The sequence below is a fragment of the Phycodurus eques genome, chromosome 14 (assembly GCF_024500275.1).
Source record: "Phycodurus eques isolate BA_2022a chromosome 14, UOR_Pequ_1.1, whole genome shotgun sequence".
In the NCBI taxonomy this organism is placed as follows: domain Eukaryota; kingdom Metazoa; phylum Chordata; class Actinopteri; order Syngnathiformes; family Syngnathidae; genus Phycodurus; species Phycodurus eques.
Genome location: NC_084538.1, coordinates 13,609,457 through 13,630,875, shown reverse-complemented (window position 1 = coordinate 13,630,875; position 21,419 = coordinate 13,609,457). Strand labels below are relative to the sequence as shown.

At 41.6% G+C, this 21,419-nt stretch overlaps 2 protein-coding genes across 5 annotated transcripts in view; one reads left to right on the top strand and one right to left on the bottom strand.

The window, feature by feature from the left end:
* The window catches only part of LOC133413075 (fibroblast growth factor receptor-like 1), a 40,644-nt gene extending 29,605 nt beyond the window's left edge, over positions 1-11,039 (top strand). The window contains 5 exon segments of the mRNA XM_061696980.1: positions 3,680-3,732; positions 3,734-3,767; positions 3,859-4,143; positions 6,550-6,903; positions 8,751-11,039. Of these exon segments, the coding sequence (XP_061552964.1) occupies positions 3,680-3,732; positions 3,734-3,767; positions 3,859-4,143; positions 6,550-6,903; positions 8,751-9,178 (1,154 nt within the window). The 3' untranslated portion in view covers positions 9,179-11,039.
* A 1,658-nt stretch (positions 11,040-12,697) lies between these two features.
* On the bottom strand, positions 12,698-20,636 carry tacc3 (transforming, acidic coiled-coil containing protein 3). 4 transcript variants are annotated; one of them, XM_061697148.1, is made up of 17 exons: positions 20,547-20,636; positions 19,546-19,714; positions 19,353-19,480; positions 19,229-19,278; positions 17,755-18,766; positions 17,619-17,673; positions 17,056-17,191; positions 16,254-16,312; positions 16,041-16,174; positions 15,905-15,947; positions 15,661-15,786; positions 14,972-15,039; positions 13,981-14,024; positions 13,748-13,908; positions 13,563-13,669; positions 13,358-13,478; positions 12,698-13,282 (listed from the first exon to the last, which is right to left on the bottom strand). In XM_061697148.1, exons 2-17 carry the CDS (start codon positions 19,711-19,713, stop codon positions 13,217-13,219), a joined length of 2,478 nt encoding a protein of 825 aa, XP_061553132.1. In that variant the 5' UTR covers position 19,714; positions 20,547-20,636; the 3' UTR covers positions 12,698-13,216. The 4 variants fall into 4 exon arrangements, with proteins under 4 accessions (XP_061553132.1, XP_061553134.1, XP_061553131.1 ...); XM_061697150.1 differs by having other exon boundaries at positions 19,353-19,468; positions 20,495-20,614; XM_061697147.1 differs by having other exon boundaries at positions 20,495-20,612.
* Between the last annotated feature and the right edge of the window lie 783 nt (positions 20,637-21,419).

Genomic DNA, 21,419 nt, shown 5'->3' with positions numbered 1-21,419 from the left:
TCATTAGGGCCTTTTTATGCGTAGGAAAAAATAGGGTCCTTGAATCAACTAATTTAAATGGATTACTTTATAATACCAATAAATGAAACTAAAATAAAACAGAATTTTGCATACCTTGTCCAAACTTTTAAGTTTTGTGCATTTAGAGGCCCATCCTGAAAATATTGATTGAACTTGGCATTTAACATTGGAGGGTCCATGTGTAGTAGCCATCCTATCAGTTTGTTATTATCCCAGGGTCACACAGAAAACAACTAAGTTAATTAAATCGTAGAAGCTGTTTAAATTGAAGACCCCCAAAATGTTTGAATACAGTGTAGCACATGTTCGGCGATCGTGCGGCAAAACCAAAAAGATGTACAAGTTGCAGATAAAGATACATAAGATCAATATGGATGTGTGGAGGGGTGTAAGCGTGGAGTGAAAGACAGGGAGGTGGGTCCGTTCCCCATCTGCCAGCGGACAGCCTGTCCTCCCTCAAGCTATCTGAAGAATCTGGTCAGTCGGTGCAACATGGCGCCTCCTCAATCCCTCCAGCTGGCTGTTTAGGCCTGTTTAGGGTGGTCTCTTGACAACTGGCCTCATCACTTCCAGGCTCCCCCTCCAGGATCGAGCTGTGCTTGCAGCAGCCTCCCGCATCACACTTATAAACATGGGACCGTTGTGTTTATGTGTGAATTTTATTAGCAATAAACTAGAGAATAATTCAGAGCTGATCGTATTTCTATATTTTGCTCCACTCTGGTGATGATTTCAGGCTAAACAGTGTGTCCTGTGTGTCCCTGATCACCTGTGGAAGCGCAGTGTGATGAACTTTCCCCTCATGTTACAAAGTCGCCATCAACATCTGGAGCTCATTGTGGCCCCAATTCATCCAGGCTTTTTCCTGTGATTCAGCTGGCACAGGAGGCCAGGGACCTGTTTCCTGTAGCTGGATTTGTGAATGAAGTGGGAGCGGATGGCGTCAGCCCCCCAAACACTGTAACAAGAGCATGCAAGGATTCAGGGCAGATTGCATTTTAAGCTTTTTTTCCCTAGGTTTACTCATGTTCTTGATCCATGAATCCTGGACTTTTAAATATCACCTAGTACTTATAATATGAACCTATTAATGTGCTCCACAAATTAAAGTGGCAGCTTGTATTCACATAGCAATCCACGTGCTTTTCCTGTTAATTTAGAAGCATCTTTTCTAAAACAGCAATGACTGGGCAGCTGTGTGATGTCCACACAATGGACAACCTAGTTAGTCAACATTGTGTAAATTCAATAGTGGCAAGGTGGTTATCAATAACCCATGCATAAAGGGCACAATTGTTTCCCAAAATTTGCCAAAACGTTGAGAGGAAATTGAGTTCTGGGGGCAAAATGGTAAAAAGAAACCCCGGCAATGAGGGACCATGTTCTATTTGGATTGTGAGGTTCAGGAACTGGGAGGAATGTGGAGCGCCTGAGCAACAGAGGGAGATTTCTTCCAGTGCAGAATGTTTTTTAAAGGAATGGGTTATTATAGTTGGCCAGTTGAGGGCCTTTCAAATAGCTGTGACATCATGGCTAGGCCTGGTGCTGCAGGGGACAAACAAAGGAGGGTTTGTACCTCGAACCTGCCGGAGCTTTGACGCTTGCAGAGGGGTGGAGGGACGAGGGGAGTTACAAGTCACATCTGCTCTCTTTACCTGACCCAGTGGAACCTGGCAAGGTACTGGAGCATGCCAAACTGTATCTAAACAACTTCAGCATGTGGCTAAGCGACGTCCGAAAAGTTTATAAGGCACTGACTGTGCTGATGCGTCTACCTTGGCACACAGTTTGTGTGCAGTGCAAAAACATGAGTTCCAAATGTTATATCACTTCAGTGTTACACTATACATGTAGACAAAATTGTCGGTACCCTTTTGTTAAAGAAAGAAAACCCCACAATGTTCACAAATAACTTGATGAGACTTGAATTTGCTCAAATGCATATTGACAAGGCACAAGTCCTTTGGAAAGGTGAGACAAAACTTTTTTGGGAAAGACCCATCGTCTCTATGTTTAAGGATGCAAAAAAAAAAAAAAAAAAGCATAAAAACAAAAGAGCATCTACTGTGAAACATGGAGAAGGAATGGTTAATGTCTGGGGCGGCATTATTCAGTCCAATGTACAATGTCAGAAAGCTTGGTCTCAAGATGAAGACCCTAAACCCACAGCTAAAATCACCCAACAATAGCTAAGTACAAAACATCAGACTATTCCAGAGTTACCTTTTGTAAATTACCTTTGATGAGCCCTGATCTAAAACCCTGTTCAACATCTGTGGAAGTAGCTGAAACATGCAGTCTGGAAAGGGAACCATTCAAATCTGAGACAGCTAGAGCAGTTTTCTTAGGAGCAACCAAAATACTAACATACTTGTCAACTGGTGAACAAGTTTCATTGAGACTTATGCAAATCGTTTGATCGCAGTGATTACTTCAAAAGGTTGCGCAACAAAATGAAAGTATCATAATTTTTGTCCAATAGAAAAGGCTTTCTCCAAAAAGTTGGAAGCATAAAATTGTCCAAACGGTGTAAATAAGAGTTGGATCTCAAGATCTTTAATTCATTCACTGCCATTGACGGCTGTTGAATTCAAATATCCATGTTAACACGGAGGACTGGCAGTGAATTTAACAATCATAGCTATAATATCTATTTCAGACAGAGACTGTAGGTGACTCGTTCCTTTTAATTCATCACTGCCTAATTTCAAAGGTCGGGTTTCAGTCATTATAGTTTCCGTAAGCTGCATCTTAACTGCGCTGCATGATGTCAGCCAGTGACATAAACTCCACAGCTGTCTCTCCTGGAATTGCGCTCATGAAAAACGGATCACGTTACTTCCAAATGCTACACAGTCCGACCCGAGCGTGCTTCCCGATATCTGTATAAATACTGAGTTTACTGAGATGGCGCCAAGAAGGTGATACGGTCAGGGCGTCATTTTAATGGTAAATGTGGCGCCTTCTTTGCTTTCACGGCACTGTGCTTCCTAGTGTTCCCACATTAAAGGGATGATAGCAGGGGGGTGCCATGCGAGGTGCCAACAGGCTCCTTGGGGGCAACTTAGAGGTCTTGCTCAAGGTCACTGAGGGCCTATTTTTTCCTCTAATACGACTGGACTAACGTACTATATGTCCTAATAGATGTTTCTATATCCATATAAAGTACTTAACTTTTTGTACAGCAGGCTGTCATTACCAGCTGATCAGCTGTTAATTTCTGCCACCTCTGATAGCGTTCCAGGCCTTTATCTGCATCTTTTTGAGAAGTTTACCCCCCCTGCTTTCTCCAGCATCAGTCCCAAAAAGAGCCTCGCCTGCCTGTTAGACGTCTAATGAAATCTTCTATCACACCGCTGTGCGCTGTCAAGCCGGCAGGCTACCAGCCGGTGGCCAGCGTAAGCTACTCCTCCACAAATATGCCGCCTTAGAAAGAGCAGGGCGTTTGGGTAACATCATAAGACTTTATAAAAAGTGCAAAGTTAGTTCGTTTTTCAGCGAATAGGTATTAGTTCGGTTCGACATCAATAATTGCAAGTAGGTGAGTTTACAAATGGTGAATAGAGAATCAGCGGGGGTTTGCCGTATACTGTATAACAAACTTAAATTCATCCATAATCTACTACTCTAACGTGTTCTTTTCCTGTTATTTCACCAGATGACTCAGGTTCTGATAGGAGCAGACCCGCTGTGTATGATGGGGCACATTCAGGAGCGTGGTTCTGATGGCTTGGTAGAAAAGCTTGGTAAGTCTTGCGTCATGCAAGTCAATGGTAGTTAAGTAGTGATTTTATCAGAGAAATGAGAAATTCTCTTTTTTTTGTTTGTGGTCAATAGTGCGCCCCCGCTTCACCCAGCCTGCTAAGATGAGGAAGAGGGTGATAGCCCGACCTGTGGGCAGCTCAGTACGCCTCAAATGCACGGCCAGCGGGACCCCTCGGCCGGACATCATATGGCTGAAGGACGACCAGCCGCTGACCGAGCAAGAGGTTGGCGAGGGTCGCCAGAACAAGTGGACCCTGACCCTGAAGAGCCTGACGCCCGAGCACAGTGGCAGATACACCTGCACGGTGTCCAATCGGGCGGGAGAAATCAACGCCACATATAAAGTGGAGGTCATACGTGAGTATTGTAATCAATGGTGTTAACAGATGCAAACTAGTATGGTACTCAGTAATATATATAATATATAAATACATTAAAAAATATATAAATAATGAATATAAAATCACATATGGATAACGTGCATCCTTGTAATGCTTTTTGATGACTACTTGTACATTGCCAGGACCGTGAGTGTAGGGAAATGAAATGGCAAATGGTTAACCCGGGAGATCGCCTGTTCACACCAGGGCCACATGGGCTGTTGTTCATGTCACATAAGCAGATCATGCCTAGTAATCGTGTGTGTGGGTGGTCACATCAGGTGGACAAAAAAAATGCCTGCACTTCACTCCAAAGTGCAGTTTTCACAAATAGGCATTGAAATGCATATATAAAACTTATATTAGTTGTTACTGTGCAAGTGGAAGCCCATTTACCGGTACATCTGTACTGTATGTACCCAGTGATTGGCTGGCAGCCAGTACAAGGTGTACAACACCTTGGAAAAAGGATGGTTGAAAATAATGGGAAGTATCATTAATGTTTTTTTCCTATATATAGCGATTATTGCCTAATAGTTGTTTTATCATTTCGGCCAATATTATCATAATATCTCAAATTACTCTCTGACTGCTCCCTGTACTTAGTTGAGCGCAGAGCCAGCCCTGCCAAGGTTCAACAGTTCACACAAGTAAATACAAAATTTTTATTACAGATCTTTGTTCTGATATGCACTTGAAACTTGATATTTCCATGCAAAATAGCCATCATCATATGAGTACATGTAGATACAGTGGTGTAAAAAGTGTTTGCCCCCTTCCTAAATTCTTATTTTTTTGCATGTTTGTCACACTTGTTTCCCATCATCAAACTAATGTAAATATTAGTCGTAAAACACATAAGTAAACAGAAAATGTGGGTTTTAAATGTTTTTTTTATTATTAAGGGAGGGGAAAAAATCCAAACCAACATGAAAAAGTGATTGCCTTCCTGTTAAAACATAACTGAGGTTTATCATACCTGATAGCCACAGCCAAGCCTGAGACTGCCACACCTGTTCTCAATCAAGAAATCACTTAAATAGGACCTGCCCGACAAAGTGAAGTAGACCAAAAGATCCACAAAAGCTAGACATCATGCCGAGATCTAAAGAAATACAGGAAAGTGAAGAATTGAGATCTATCAATGTGGAAAAGGTTATGAAGCCATTTCTAAAGCTTTGGGACTCCAGCGAACCACAGTGAGAGCCATTATCCGCAAATGGCAAAAACATAGAACAGTGGTGAACCTTCCCAGGAGTGGCCGGCCGACCAAGATTACCCCAAGAGCGCAGCGACAACTCATCCAATCCTCATCCCAAAAGACTCCACAATAATATCCAAAGAACTGCAGGCCTCACTTGCCTCAGTCAAGGTCAGTGTTTATGACTCCAACATGAGAAAGAGACTGGGCAAAAATGGCCTGCATGGCAGAGTTCCAAGACGAAAACCACTGCTGAGCAAAAAGAACTAAGGCTCGTCTCAATTTTGCAAGAAGGCATCTTGAAGACTTTTGGGAAAATACTCTGTGGCCTGACAAGACAAAAGTTGAACTTTTTGGAAGGAGTGTGTCCCATTACATCTGGTGTAAAAGTAACACCGCATTTGACTGCAGTTGTTGCTGCTAAGAGTCGCCCCACCAGTTATTAGGTTGATGGGGCAATCACTTTTTCACACCACTGTAGAACAATTACATATCTGGATAGCACCTATCAAGCGCTTCAGTAGGATGTGGAAGTCAATGTAGCTCAATGGAAAGCTGCCATTTGCAGTGTGGGGGGGAGGGAAGGGGGGCAGTTCCATTGCGACTCGTGTGGCACCACGCCAAAAATTAAACTGCATTGGATGTGGTTTTTTGGTGCAAATATAGATGTCGGACGTAAACTGCATTCACGAGTCCAGCATGCTCATAATTGCTCTAATAGCGTATCTGACTTTTTTTTTTTTTTTTAAACAGCGGAAGTGCTGTAACCTTTCAAACAATCTGTGATCTACTGTACGTACTCCTGACTTATGATCACATCTTCGCCACATGCTGCTGGGTGAATGTGCGTAGTCACGTATATGAGAAGCACATTGAGGAAGCGGGCAGGAGAGCGAGGCCTTGTCCCGTGGCGCTTGTTCTGGGGAATGGGGGGGGGGGGTGCAAGACGGGCTTTATCTCAAAGACCCTCCACCCAATCTGGATCGGATTAAAGGCCAGCTGCCTGCACTGTACAACCAGGAGCACAGAAGGAGAGGAAACTAATCGCACATACTTATGGTGTTACATGTGGTTCTCCATCGTCTGTGTCCGTCTGTCGGCGTTAGTGCTGTATGGGCATCCTCCTGCATCCACAGAAGGGCTGTCTGATAAAAAGCGCGTCTCTGTTTGTGGTGTCTGCAGAAAGGACCAACTCCAAACCGGTTCTGACAGGCACTCACCCTCTCAACACGACGGTGAACTACGGAGGCACCACGTCGTTCCAGTGCAAAGTGAGGAGCGACGTCAAGCCGGTTATCCAGTGGCTGAAGCGCGTGGAGACTAATGAGGAGAGCCGCTACAACTCCACCATTGAAGTGGGAGACCACCGCTTTGTGGTGCTGCCCACAGGGGAGGTGTGGTCGCGACCCGACGGCTCCTACCTCAACAAGCTGCTCATTACTCGCGCCAAGGAGGAGGATGCCGGCATGTACATCTGCTTAGGTGCCAACACCATGGGGTACAGCTTCCGCAGCGCCTTCCTCACTGTGCTGCCAGGTGAGAGCCCGGAAATGCATCTTTAGAGCTGAACTCAGCAGCTTAACGTTCTTCGCTCACTGCAATACACTTGCTATATAAATACATCCAATAGAAGGGCTCCATCAAAAATAAGAAATATATCAATACAAAGAATCTACTTGTACAAAAGACAGTTTTGTCAGGGAGGTATTTGTTCTTTTATTGCGGTTGTAGTTTTCACTGCGGTAGCGCGGCGTTCTTATTGGGAAACAACATTTTATGGCGCCGCATATCCATACCATGCTTTTTCATTGAACCTTTATCAACATGTAAGAAGTGGAGTTCCCCGGCCACTGTACCTGTAGTTATGTTACGATATTACAAAGAGAGGAAACGGGTGAGAAATAAAAAGACAAACTCTTTGAGAGGCTGTTGGCAATGATCAACCTATTCTGCAGCTGCAGAGACTCTCCACGCTTCACTTTTTTCCCACAGCTACATTTGAAATGAATAACATAGTTATGTCGTATTGTAAAACACAATATATATACTGTATATAGTATATTAATATGGCCAAGATGGTGGCTGGATGTGACTTTGTACATGGAAACTTAATTTTTCTTGCAAACGATTATGCGATGCAACATGGCATCTGCGACATTGCGAAACTGTTCAGCTGTGATTCAAATTTCCAATGGCAGCCAAACTAGTTGCCAATGGTTGGCCTCTCAAGAAAACTAGTTGCAGAACCCCGCACACTATGTGAAAGTTCAGTCGCGTTGCTCGCCCTTCGGTTGATTCAAGACCAAATCTGGGGTGTCCACCTTATCTTTGTCATGGGGCCACATCACAGTTATGGTTTCTTTCAGGGGGCCATTATGACTGTAAAAACCACCTCAATGTATGTCATAGTTTGACATATATAGTGAACCCCAGCTATTCGGATCTTCGTGACAATTGCAATAATAAGAATAGTTCAAATCTGCGAGCAATTGACGCTGCCCCTTATAATGTTTATAATTGCCTATAATTAAAGAAGGCACTTTTCAAACAAACAATGCAACTCCAGGTGCTTTACATGGATTCAAATCAACCCCTCATCCCACTCGTAAACGTCAAAAAGGCAAAACGATCAAATAGGAATATGCTAGCATCGTGAGGATAAGCGGTATGGAAAATGGATGGATGGCTCCATATCTGTGCCGCCACGTACACTGCGGTCGTGGGACTGCCTGGCTTGGTTTGGCGAAACGCAGTCAAACGGCGCTAGTAGTGACATCGGATTGGTGAGACAAAGTCATGTGACTCTGACAAACCAAAATAGACAATATTCAATACTGTTTTCTCTCGCTATTTCGCAGTTCACCTCTTGCGGTTTCAGTGCTTTGCGGATTTTTTATTTTTTTTTCCATATTCATATCGTGCAAAATTCTCCATTTCGCGACATTTTGCGGTGTATGCTGTAAGTTTTGGGTGGTAAAATAAATGCTTCCTAGCCTAAAACATTAAAACTGTTTTAAAAAAAAAAAAACATGCATTACAAGGAATAAAATGAACATAGTGTACATTATTATCGTGCATTACTGTCTGTTTAAGAGTTTAAAAGATTTTGAAGAGTATAGAATGTGTTTAGAAGTGTACGAAAAAGGTTAATAGGAATGTGGGGAAGATTAATAAGAGTCTGTGGACGATCATACAGCTTGAAAATCCGTATAAGTAATAAAAAAAAAAAGAAATACTACTAAACTACTGTGCGGATTTCCCCCACTTCCGGGGGAGGTCTGGAAACTAAGCCTTGCGATAAACGAGGGATTACTGGACTTGTAGATAAAGTAGCAAGCAGAATGGAGCTTGATGTAACAGAGTCCTTATGGCCTCTTTTGCAGACACCAAGCCTCCCATCACGCCCATCTTTCCCGCGGCCTCCAGCTCCCTGCCATGGCCGGTCATCATCGGCATCCCCGCTGGAATCGTGTTCATCTTCGGCACCGTGCTGCTTTGGTTCTGCCAGAGTAGAAAGCAGTGCCCCCCTCCCGTCGGCCCCGCCGCCGCGGCCCCCCACCGGGTGCCGGTGTGTCGAGAGCGGGAGCGAGGCTGCGCCGCGCCGTCGTCCGCCGCGCCCAACGCGGACAAAGACTGCATGAGCTCCGTGAACTACGAGGAGTACCTGGCGCAGCAGCAGCAGCAGCTCCTCCTCAACCAGGGAGGCGCCGCCAAGATCTATCCCAAAATCTACACTGACATTCACACGCACACACACTCCCACGTGGACGGCAAAGTACATCAGCATCAACACATTCATTTCCAGTGTTAGCGAATCAAAGACCAAACAAACAAACAAAAACTTTTCACGGTGGGACATTTGTCAGGGGAAAACAACCCTAAATTGGCCAGTCATGAGACAACATGATAACATCGTGACATTTGGTGCTGTCACTTTTATTTTGTATTTCTGTGTGTGTCCACATTGTCAGACTCTCACGACACTAAAAGATCCATCAGTCCTTGCTGTGCACTTAATTTAAAAAGGACGTTTGGTGTGAGTGTGAATGCAGCTGGCTGTTCAGGCCTAATGAGAAAGGTCTTCTTCTGCAAAGCCGTTTCCTGCGCACGTTTCACCTCCTGTTTCATCGGCTGTCAAGGTTCAAAATGGTACTGGAGGTGTTCAAAAGGGCTTGTTACGTCCTACTCAGGTTGTCCTTTTGTCAAATATGCTTCGTATTTTGGAATGCTGACCACTATCTTATCACACTAAATGGCTAAAATATTAGGTACGCCTGCACAATCCAAAGAAAACCAATTCAGGATTTGTGTTCCTGCAAGGGTAATAAGGCTCAGTTGAATGACACTGTCAGAGAGGTATTCATTTAGCAATTATTGTGTTTGCAGTTCACAGACAAACGCCTCTCCGTGTAATACAATGGAAACTACAATAATATTAAGTAACCACCTAACAAACATCACTCGATATGTCATGTCAAGATGAACATTGGAAATAACTAAAAAATGTCAAATGTATTGAACTTGATTTGTCAGTAAATATAAAAAAAAACATGTCTCTTGGTCATCCTGTAAGGCCATAACACCATAAATAATGCCAAATCGAGAAAGCCCCCATGAAGACCGTTAATTTGAGGTGGGAATCGATCGTGGTTTGTGCGTGACCTTATTAGTTGTCAACTTTGTCACGTGGTGCTGCCCCTAAAGGTCAAGTTAGATAGCTGAGCGGCTACTACATGTCCACCACAGGAGTGGCGATGAGAGAAAACTTCATAATTCGCTTGCTGTATATGCGGAATATCAAGCTCTTTTGTGAGTCTAATACAAGGTGGAGATTGGTGATATTTCTGAGCAAAAACATGTTTTTGGGTCATTATGTCATCATATAAGTGAATATTGACCCCCCCCAAAAAAATTTATATATGGAAAGCTCTCATGAAGGCGTTAAATTTGTGGTGTGACTCAATGTTGTTTGGGGCAAACCGTTTTCTGATAGTGTTACTCAAAACTGAGTATTATCTCTGCCAAGGCCAAATAAATAAATATTGCCTAATGTGTACCTAATGACGTGTCTGGCGAGTGTACCAACATTGTCCAAGACTGCAAGGTATGAGTGAAGTATGTTTCAGTTTTACCTGGGGGAGGAAAAAGGTCCTTTTAAATTTTCTACCGAAAAATCCTACCATTAGTCATGTTTAGAGTTCTCAACCAATGAGAGTTTGTGAAGCTCCACTCATTTCTAATCAAACTCAGTCATGAATTCTTAATTTATTTTGATTTTTTAAAAAATGTATCAAAAGAAGTTTATTTTTCCGAGTAAGGCGTTTTACATTTCTATGTCATGTAATTATAAAGTATACTTTGTGATGTCGTGTTTAGTATATTTGAAGTACAGTTTATTCATATTTAGTTGATTTAGTTAATTGTGTATGCAAATAGTTCTATTTTTAACAATCCCAAATGTTCTGTTATGAAATCATATCGTTTGGTGATTTGAGTAAATGAACAAAAAGTGGCATTTATGTATGTTTGTCTTGCGTTTGTGTGTTCATGTGTGTGTTAGAGCAGTGTTGGGCAAGCTACTTGGAAAATGGAGAGAGCTCAGCTATAAGTTATTCTACATTGAAGCTTCACTAAAACAGGCTAAGATACAATAAAATGACAATATCATTATATATCAATGCTTTGTTTAGTTTTTTTAATCATCAAACCAAATTTTGTAATTCTACTATTGAGGTATGCATGAACAATGAATGACCCTGTAAAGTGAATTCTGGCTGCTTTAGAGCATCGCGTTGACGGCCGTGAGTGCGCGCACGTCGCCCAGAGAAAGGCAGAAGAGTTGGGGGGGGTGATACAGTGGCTTCGCCGCTTTAAAGCGAGCGCCTCGTTGGCGCGGTTTGGAGAAGCCCCCGATGATCTGGTGGGATATAGCATCAGAGGCTTTAAGCAGGTATATTTTGCAGCTTAGACATGTAGATATGTGTAAGCATAAAAGTAGCATCCATTTTTTCAGGTCGTAGTCGTGGTATTTGATTGAGGCCTTAAGTCACGGTGGAGGGAATTATGAACAGTTCAAAATACCAGCCACGGTTTGCACAAAACTTTCAGGCTTCTGCTACAAAGTAAAATAAATGTCAGGAAAAATGTTAGTTTGGTAGTTTGTTTGTGTGTGTTTGCATGTACACGCTTTGTGAGTGACGCTGAGGGCAACCAGCAGCGCACACACAAGTGACAGAGATAAAGGACTTTTCTTCAGTCTTTCTTTTTTTCCAGATGAGTGACGGGCCCCGCTTAGACAGCACTGGACGACCAGCGAGCGGCCATTTCTCATTTATGCGACTCTAATGTTCCCTTTAGAGCTCGCTCGGATTTCCTTTCAGCGTTTCGGGAAGCGCATTGTCCTGTTGTGGGAGGGAAGTGAGCTGAAGAAGAGCCGCATTGTGCACCGGAGGAGCTCCGGTTTTGTCCGGAGGATTGCACGCTGATGACGATGACTGGCTCCGCAAATGGACTTTTTAATGTATGTATGCATGCAAGTAGTTGGCTCTCTGGTACACTGGTACATTACACTTGACAAGTGTAGATCAGGTGGATTGGTGATGAAATGCAGCATCCGCAAAAGAATGATCATGCAATGAAATCTCTACGTACTTGCTTTAAGTGTGTGTGCAGACACAGAACACTCAATCAAATATGGAATTTGAATTGACCATTGCAATCAGGCATCATTCCAATGGCAAAAACTTGACCAAATCTAAAAGCAATGCAAGTAAATACTGCCCTCTGGTGGCTTAAGTTTACTGAAATATACTAAAATCTGTTCGACAGAAAAAATAGGAAATCGATCCATTTATTACGATTACCATAAACGGTCAGTTCAACAAATAGTGATCGTTTAGATTAGTTTGCTTTCAGTGTTTTCATGTCTTTTAATAATGGACCAACTTAATATTTTTCTGTTGAAATAACACAAAATGAAACTATTACAGAGAGTTCAATTCAAGTGAATGTTGTAGTGCATTTTGATGAATGTCACTGTGAAGCCTATTTTTTGTGGTCACAAAATAATTACAATAAACTAAAATGATATTCATGTCTACACAGGCAAACTTAGTATTTATGTTCAACTTGCATTGGATTACTTGACAGTTTAAATTTGTTTGTCATTTGTGATAAAAGTAAAACTGATAACTAATAAAATGCATCAATAAATGTGTTGAACACCTGAATTGTATTGTTTGTAGAAACATTTTTCAAACTGATTTTTTTTTTTTTTTATAATACATAAAATGTGAACACTATGAAATACTTTATTTTCATCATTGCTGAAACCCTTTATTGAGCCGAGGCACATATACATGAGAAAAAAGTCCTATGGCATACCACCAAACAAGTGTCAAAATTGGAATATACATGTTGATTACAGTATGTACCTTTTGCCATCAAGTTGAAGGCAGATATTGACAAACATGTATAAACTGTTGCAACTGCAAAAAACCAAAATCCAAGTCCAGAAGTGCAGTAGGCGAGGAACATCTAAATATAGGGTTATTACATTACAATGTTGCCCTGTCACCAAAATTAAATCAAGTCTCATGCCTGTCGAAGAAAACAGCTTTTGAATACTTGTACTGTACTATAATGGCTGCTGTGCATGACAGGGCTAACTAACAAAATTCAAAACTGACAAGGGAAAACAAGCAATTTGCACAGGTTAAACCTCTTTATTTACTCTTATTGTACAGTATTTTAAAAACATTGACAAAAGACAAACGTAACTTCACAACAGAATGAAAAGTGATGAGACCCACAGTAAAAGGAGACATACAACATGTACAAGTGAAGTCACTCAGCCTTTCTGGACATTGCTGATGAGTTCATCACAGAGTTTGGTCAGCTCTTCAGCCTCCTTCACCTACATTCAAATAAGTGTAAATGTAATAAGTAGCTAGCCTGTATATTCTATTCAAATGTGTCTTAGTGTATTCACCTTCTGGTCCAGGTTCTTCTCCAGCGAGTGCACCTTCATCTGCTCACGCCGCAGCTGGACTTGCAGCGCAGACACCTCCGTCTTGTTCTTGGAGCGCACCTCGGCTATTTCCTCATTGGCCCTATTGGAAACGAACGACATCGTCGGTATGACCGAGTAAAGCTTTGTGCGGGGTTAATCTAGCCAACTGTGTGAGCATTCTTACTGGCCAATTTTCTCCTCAGCGTGGGCTTTGAGGGTCTGGTACCGCTTCTCCTCCTTTTTGATTCTCCCCAGGTAGTCCTGAGCACAAACTTTCAGGGTCTCCTCATTCTGGGGGAAAGGAAATACATCACATATCAAAATCCATCGATCGTGTTAATGCCATAAAACCTAGGTTGCCGTTCTGACCTTTTTGTAACCCTCGATGATCTCCTTGTACTTGTCCAGCCGTCTAAAAAGGTCAGAGAGGGACCTCTCCATGGCGTTGAGGTCACTGGAGACCTGCTCCTTCTCCAACAGGACCTCATCCAGCTTGGCCTGGGAAGCCTCGCGCTCCTTCTCTTGGTCCGCTGAACAACATCCACGTAATGTCACACCATCTTATCTACAACGCTTGATAACATGCATTTGTTTTTACTCACCTATCATTTTTGCAACGATGAGCTCAAATTCTGCTATTATTTTCCTGTTGGGAAGAAGAGGGAAATGTCAGCTGATAGATATTATATACATAGACCATTTTACACTTGAGAATATGTGAGCCCTAGGATGCACATGTCATAGAAACAATGAGTCTCAGCTCTGCAATTTACTATCATGGATTACAGATAAAGTAATCCTCCGCTCTATCATGGTTCTTGCTTTGCGGTCCCGCTATATTGCAGATATTTGTTACAGTCTTTTATACTGTTTGTACAATATGTTGTTGGCGCTCTCATTCTGTATGGACAATAGTGTTGGTTTCTATTTTGTGCAATGTACATCTTGTACACAAACTACAAATACATGTAAGAAGAAGAAATGGAATTACATCTCTGACATGCTATTTCTACAATATATATGATCTACTATTATATTTCTTATATCGGCGGCCGACTGGTTAGCATATCTGCCTCACAGTTGTGAGGACTGGTTCAAACCCGGCCTTGCCTGTGTGGAGTTTGCATGTTCTCCCTGTGCCTGCGTGGGTTTTTCTCTGGGTCCTCCCACATCCCAAAAACATGCGAATACTGAAGAAATCATTTACTTATGAGTTTTTGTAGAAAAAAGAAAAATTAGGGTCACATTAAAATCAATCAAAATATGGTACTTTCAAAACGATAGGTTAAGCTTCAATACTTGGTTGGGAATCCCTTAGCTTTAATCACTGCCGAGATGCGCCGTGGCATTGAGGCAATCATCAGCCTGTGACATTGCCTGGGAGTTATGGAAGCCCAGATTTCCTTGATGCTTGCTGTCAGTTCTTCTTCTTCAGTAACATTTTGCAAATATCATATCTTGAGTCACTGTCAATCAAAACTAGGGTATGCCATGGTCCGACCAACTGAAAAAGTTGTTCCATGAAAAAGTTGGTCGCACCGGTGCTACTCGTGCAAAGCCCTGATTTCATAAAAAGAATGAGTTTCCCCCCACCTCATTTCCTGACCATCGTCTTGTAACTGATTGTACTTTGCACACATTTGCTCCTCTTTTCCCTTTGCCTGTAGAACAAAGCAGACAATTTAATACACTGGCAACCATACGCTTGCATTGAAGTGTAAAAATCGATTGAGAATTATGAGCAACTTTGGGGTCATTTCTAAAAACAATGACAATTAGAATTATGACAAAACACATGATTACACAAATATAGGACTCAAGAGTACTAGTCACAAAATATGCTAAGTTTATATTCAAATGGCCAAATACAATAAAAAGTAATTGTTTGGTTCTAATCCCATGAGACCTGGCTTCTCATCTCCAAGCAACAAATGAACGAGACTTCTTCACCAAGTGCTCCAATTTTCACATCCAATAAGGTGGGCGACATCAGCAGAAGATTGAAAGCTCAGTGTGTGTCTGTGGTGCCCACCCACTATTTGAGTCTGCTACTTTCACAAGTCACAGTTTTGTAATCTTAATTACAGGTCATCAAATTAATTTCATCCATTAGCAATAGCAGCGATTATGATTCAAAAACAATAATGGTGCCATTTTCTAGTATTATGTACACTTGGTTTTAGCCCAGAAGCACACTTGCTGACGGTAGATTGCGCAGGTGATTTTGTCAACCACCAAAGAAGAAAACTTTTCGGTTGTAAATGTCACCTAGAAGGTCATACCTCAGCCTGGACTTTGGCGATGGCTGCTTCCATGTCTTTCTGGCTGTATTTGAGCACTTCAATGATGTCCTCTGTGCTGGCAGGCTGAGAGAAAGCTGGGACGAGGCTCTTGAGTATTTGGGGAGTCTGCAGGAGAGGAAAACAAAAACATGGGAAGCATTTGACTGCATGTCCCCAATCAACACAACTGTTAACAGTCAATGAATTGACTGATCAGTGATGCACAGCCGTAGGAGTGACTTACAGGAGCCGTCGTAGAGTCGCTAGCTGTTGGTAGAGTTTCAAACCTGAATTGGACAGAACAATGGAAGCGTTTCTATTTCAAACACGTTATTTGCTGTCCAGGCGGTGCATCCATACGTTCATTCAATCATTCCTACCGGGACATGAGAGAAGTAGGCCGAGGAGCTTGTAGTGGACCAACAGGGCCTCCCCCACACTTCTTTGGACTCTCCCTCAGGAGGGGGTCGAATTTAAGGTACAAGGACTGTTTGCGCAGTGCAGACTCCTTGAACTTGTCACATCAAAAAGTCAATATTCAAACAAATAGATAAAATGTTTGCATCAACTCATAGAAAGAGTAAATCACTCACGCTGCTTGAGCCAAACTGTTCAAGGTAGTCGATTTGTTCCTCAAAATTGTTGGACATAACTAAAGAGGGGGAAAAAAACAAATGAGGAAAAAGGTGAACTCAGGCCACGCTGAAAATTAAATGAAACTATAACTAAAAGGTAGCTGTGTGTTTGGGGGGGGTAAATAAAAAAAGTTTCAAAATTCAAGCACAAATGTGATAGTGTGAGACCAAAAGCAGATTTCTCCAAAATAGAAACTTTAAATATAACTCCTCAGAATCATCTTTATTTGCCAAGTATGTCCAAAAAACACACAAGGAATTTGTCTCCGGTAGTTGGAGCCGCTCTGGTATGAGAACAGACAGTCAATTGACAGAGAACACTTTTGAGACAAAGACATTGAGAAAAACAGTCACTGAGCAATAAAGGGTTGCTAGTTATCTGGTAATGCTGATACCATTTTTTTTTTACAATTGTGCAAAAAGATGGAGAGTCCTCTTGAACTTAGAGCAGTTCGAATGACTAATCTCGCAATAGTCCGGTGCAATGACCATTGTGCAAAGGGCGCCGAGACTTGAAGGAGTGTATGCAGTTTAAAGTGACGAGTAGCGCGATAATCTTTATTCTAACATTTCACTTATTTTTTTTTATTTTTATTTTTTTTTAAATTGAGTGTGACCCTAATGCGCAGTCATCCGGACGCATGTAATTTCATGGTAAAAAAATAGTAAAGACGAGATACATATCACGTTGAGCTGTTTTTGATAGTCATTTGAAACTGAAGATGGAAAACAATTTGATCATCATAGAATATGTACTTACACTCAGTCCCAGGCACAAAATCCTCATCGAAATTTGACAAGTTAGTCTGTAGTTGTTGTTCGGAAAAATTATTTGTAGGCCTTTCAGTTTTGGGTGGCAAACCATGATTGTTGTCACAAGCAGTCTTGTCAACTGTCTGTCAATACAAGAACAAGATTTTAAAAAATAAAATAAAAATAAATCTCACAAAAGAAATAAGTCTCTTCATCCATCCGCGAGAGAACCATTTCTAAAAGGATTCATATTACCATAAACTCCAGCTATTCACAGGGGATAGGGACCAAATCATATCGTGAATAGCGTAAATCTAAGTTTGCTAGCTTGAGCTTTTTAATTACCACTTGGCAGAGCAAAAATATACAGGGGCAGTAGACTAACCTTGGTGGCACCTTAGCGCGCCAAAAAGAGCTAAAAAAAATATGCTGAGATGCCATGAATGGGTGAGTTGTTTTAGCAAGTAGGTGGTGATCGGTTCCACCGGAGAAGGGGGGAGGGGGGGTGGAGATAAAATAATGGACTGGACATGGAAACCCTAACCATGAATAGGAGAGGGTTCATTGTACCTGCTCTTGTAGCACTCCAGTGTGCGCTTCAGCTGTGGACATGCTCTCATTGGCACTACAGGTGGGAAAGAAGCTTATTTAGAGGTGAACTACTTCACAATACAATAAACTCAGACTCTATTCAGTGTTGGCGTACCGAGCAGGTGCCTTGTGTGTTGTGTTATGTGGAGGGCTAGTGCACAGGCTGCTCTTGGGAGAGTTGTTGATATTGGACTTTGTGCCAAAGGGGTTAAAGTCAGGATTGTCCAGTTTTTCAAAGTCTAAAGAGTATAAGGATTTGGGGGCGCTCGCATCTGTGTCATCACTGGCGGGAAACTTGTCTGCGTCAACTGCTGGCACCTTGGTGTCGGCCTTCCCCTCTTCGGGCTTGAGCCTATGTGGTCCTTTGCCAAACTTTTTGGGCCGAGGCTTCTGTTTGAGCTCACCATCATTAAAGTCTAACTCTAGCTTGACCGGGCGTTGCTTGATGGGCGGGGCCGCCGTTCGGGGTTCCGCATCGGTCCCTTGAGCGTCAGATGGAGCAGGGCTCAGAGAGGCGATGGGCTTTAAGTCTACTTGAAGGGGTACATCTTCATCTTCGGGCTTTAGCTGGGCCTCCTCTGTGTGGGATTCATGATCTGGTGCTTTCTTCACCAGGACAGGGGAATTCTGGATTTTGGGGCCCCCAGGTTTAAAGGGATCCATTGTGTCAATGTCAAAATCAATGTTGTAGGATCCTTTTGAAGGCAGAGGTGCATCTTCCACAAAACTGTTTGAAGGTTTGTTTTTATCGCCTCTGTAGAATGTCTTGGCGGGGACCTCACCGGGTATGGCGCTGCGCGACTCTTGCTCCACGGCTACAACCGTCACCATGGTGACCACGCTGCTGTCTGCTGAGCTGACCTCATTGGAGACATTGACGAGTGAGTTGTCTACAGAGCGGGTGAAGGGAAGAGTCTCATCTAATGTCGAATCCGACTTGTTGGTGGGTTCCACACATGTATTGTCTGGCTGTTTGGGAGAAGGGTTCTCAATTGGAGGCCTCGGGGGTGAGAGGAACATTTTATTTGAACCTTTGAAAGGGTTCATGTTGTCCAGGTTGTCAAAGTCCAACTGGTAATCTCCTTTGCTTTGTATTGGCATGTCATCGTCGGGATAGGAGGATAGTTCTGTGACAAAATAAAGAAGCATACAGTACATGTATGAACTAAATTGAATTGTTTTAAACATGTACAATCTTGAATTCAGCCAAAAGTTTCTGAAAAAAAAGATGTCTTTTTTCCCATTTCTGTTTAACCTGTCCTATTCAGCTGCATGGACTTGCAGAATGATGGATCTGTATGACTTTTGTGCAGTAACAGCTTTGCTGTGCAACGGGAGAGTTTGAAATACGCCCCCTGCTTATTTTTAAATGTTTTAATTATTCTGTATATTACAAATGCAGCCAGACAAAAGAGTTTTAGGGGACAGAACAGACAAGGGGAATGCGGGTGCGAACCACAGAAGAACAATAGTTAGCGCGTCTCGATATTTGAGCACAAGTAGCGTTACAATAGTCAAAACGTGTTCTTGTTTGTGGATGTGTGGGGGGAAAATAAGAGAATATACAATTATCGAACCGCATACACTACCTTCTATGGGACCATCCAGTTCCTGTGATGTCTCTTGTGGCAAAGCACTACTAGGGAAGAAAAAAAAAGGTTTAAAATGGTTTATGATGCCATAGATGCATTTTAACTAACTAACTGTACATACTTTGTCGAGTCCAAAGTCAAGGACTTCATTACTTTTGTGCACTCGTCCACACTTGTCATTTTAACCAACTTTGTAGGAGATATAATCCTTTTCGTGACTGGGTCTCTTCTTGGAGTCTGGAAACAAACCTAAACATCAAAAACAAGTTTAAGAAGAGGTAAAAACTAAAAGAGAAGCCAGTGTGATGGTGTACCTTCACACTCTTCGGCACAGTCTTGCTGGGGAGGTTCTCCGTCTGACGCAGGATGGACGGCCTCCCGGTCGGCTGCTCTAGTTCGAAAATGTCCTCGCTTGTGCCTCTGTGCTTTCCTCCTCTGGGGCAGATGCCACTATTCTCATCATTCACCTCAACGGAGCTCATCCTGCGTAAACAGAGGAACAGTGTTACCGACAACTCACTGGAAGCTCTCAGAAAAGCACTGAGGGGCGGGGGTCTCTGGTAAAGCTGCACCCTGTTGATAAGAAACAATTTTGTAAGTTTGTACCAAAATGAGGACGAGGGAAAGCCAGACAGTCTGCTTGATAAGGTGAAATCTTGTTGGTATTTACAGCAAATGTTTGGATAAAATGAAAAGGCTAAAAGGTGATTATTTTTACAAAAAAATGGGAACCAGAAATAAGAACGTTAATGACACACACTTTAGTGTGTACATTATCCCCGTGTAGATGATTGCATATTTAAAAATAAAGAGTTACTGTAGTTTGAAGAGGCCCGCCCCCTATGACCAATGTTACCCATTAGAAGAATACCTAAGAAACAGTCACGTGACATCCTCACGAGTTTAAGCCTTTCAAATTTTCACATCGTGTCACCGACAAAACAATACGACGTCAGTTGCTCATCAATTGAGAACGAAATATTCGCCTTTGTCACGGTACCAGACTTGAGTACCTATGTCATCTCAATTTGTGAAAACGCAGGGGAAAGCCGAGGGCTAACGTTGTACATTAAAAGACATTCAAACAGCTAACTTTTTAAATTGGTTAATTCAACGAGTTGCACTTCTTAACGTTCACTTCCACACACACACATTTAGTTTAACGGCTACTTTACATTGGCACAGACAACCTGGAGCGTTACCGTCCCAATTAACGAGCACAAACAATAATAGTTAACGGTAAATAGTAAATAACTCACAAACCTGTTGTGGAGGGGGGGGGGGGGTAATTATCACAACAATATTTGCCACGTACCTCAAATTAACCAAAAAGGCAACTCCACAGTGGAAAAGGTTGGAATGACGTACTGTCGAAACACCCTAGCATTGCCGGTGAAAGAAGACGGTTTGCTTTTTAAACAGCTAGAAACAGGCCAGTAAGCGCTTTAGGAAAATTCAAAGTAGCCAATAAGGTGAAACCCGGAAATGACACACGACGCCTGCGCATTGATGACCTGCTATTATTAACAAGGTTCGCGTTGTTTAACAGCCACTTTGAGGGAAGTAAATTTAAACCACAAATGAAGAGTTTAGTTAAATTTTTGAAATTAATTTTTCTATGAATTTACCTCATTACATAATTGGTAAAGGCTTTATTGTAGTCTTCTGCTCTAACTCCAGCTATCTGCAAGTTCTTCCTCACTGCATCTATAAATAATATTATGAAAATAATATGCAATATAATACATACAAATACTTTTCATTAAAATATGCTTTTTTATCTTATATATATATATATATATATATATATATATATATATATATATATATATATATATATATATATATATATAATTGGTTATTTATTCATTGTAAATGACAATAGAAACAAATAATAATAATAAATTAAACACTATTACTTTTACATTTGGAAATAGTATTTAATGTATTAAAAATTGGTGAATTATTTTATTGTAAATAATAAACTACACAATTTTACAAATGCATTTAACATTTGTATTTTTTATTACAAAATGAAATTTTAAAAACAAGAATTATTATTATCTTATAAAAATAAATAAATTTAGAAATGGATTGATGTTTTATTTTCATAAATACGTGGTTAATTATTTTAATGAATTTGATTATAAAATAATAAAATAAAAAAAATCTAGATATCATTAAAATT

What these genes read in the sequence shown, in the direction of transcription:
- tacc3 (XM_061697148.1), bottom strand. Translation starts at nt 19,713, where the DNA reads ATGAGCTCCGTTGAGGTGAATGATGAGAATAGTGGCATCTGCCCCAGA. An exon ending in TTGACTTTGGACTCGACAAA is followed by an intron (nt 19,279 to 19,352) that starts GTATGTACAGTT and finishes TTTCTTCCCTAG; the next exon opens with TAGTGCTTTGCCACAAGAGA. An exon ending in TCATCGAGGGTTACAAAAAG is followed by an intron (nt 13,670 to 13,747) that starts GTCAGAACGGCA and finishes CCTTTCCCCCAG; the next exon opens with AATGAGGAGACCCTGAAAGT.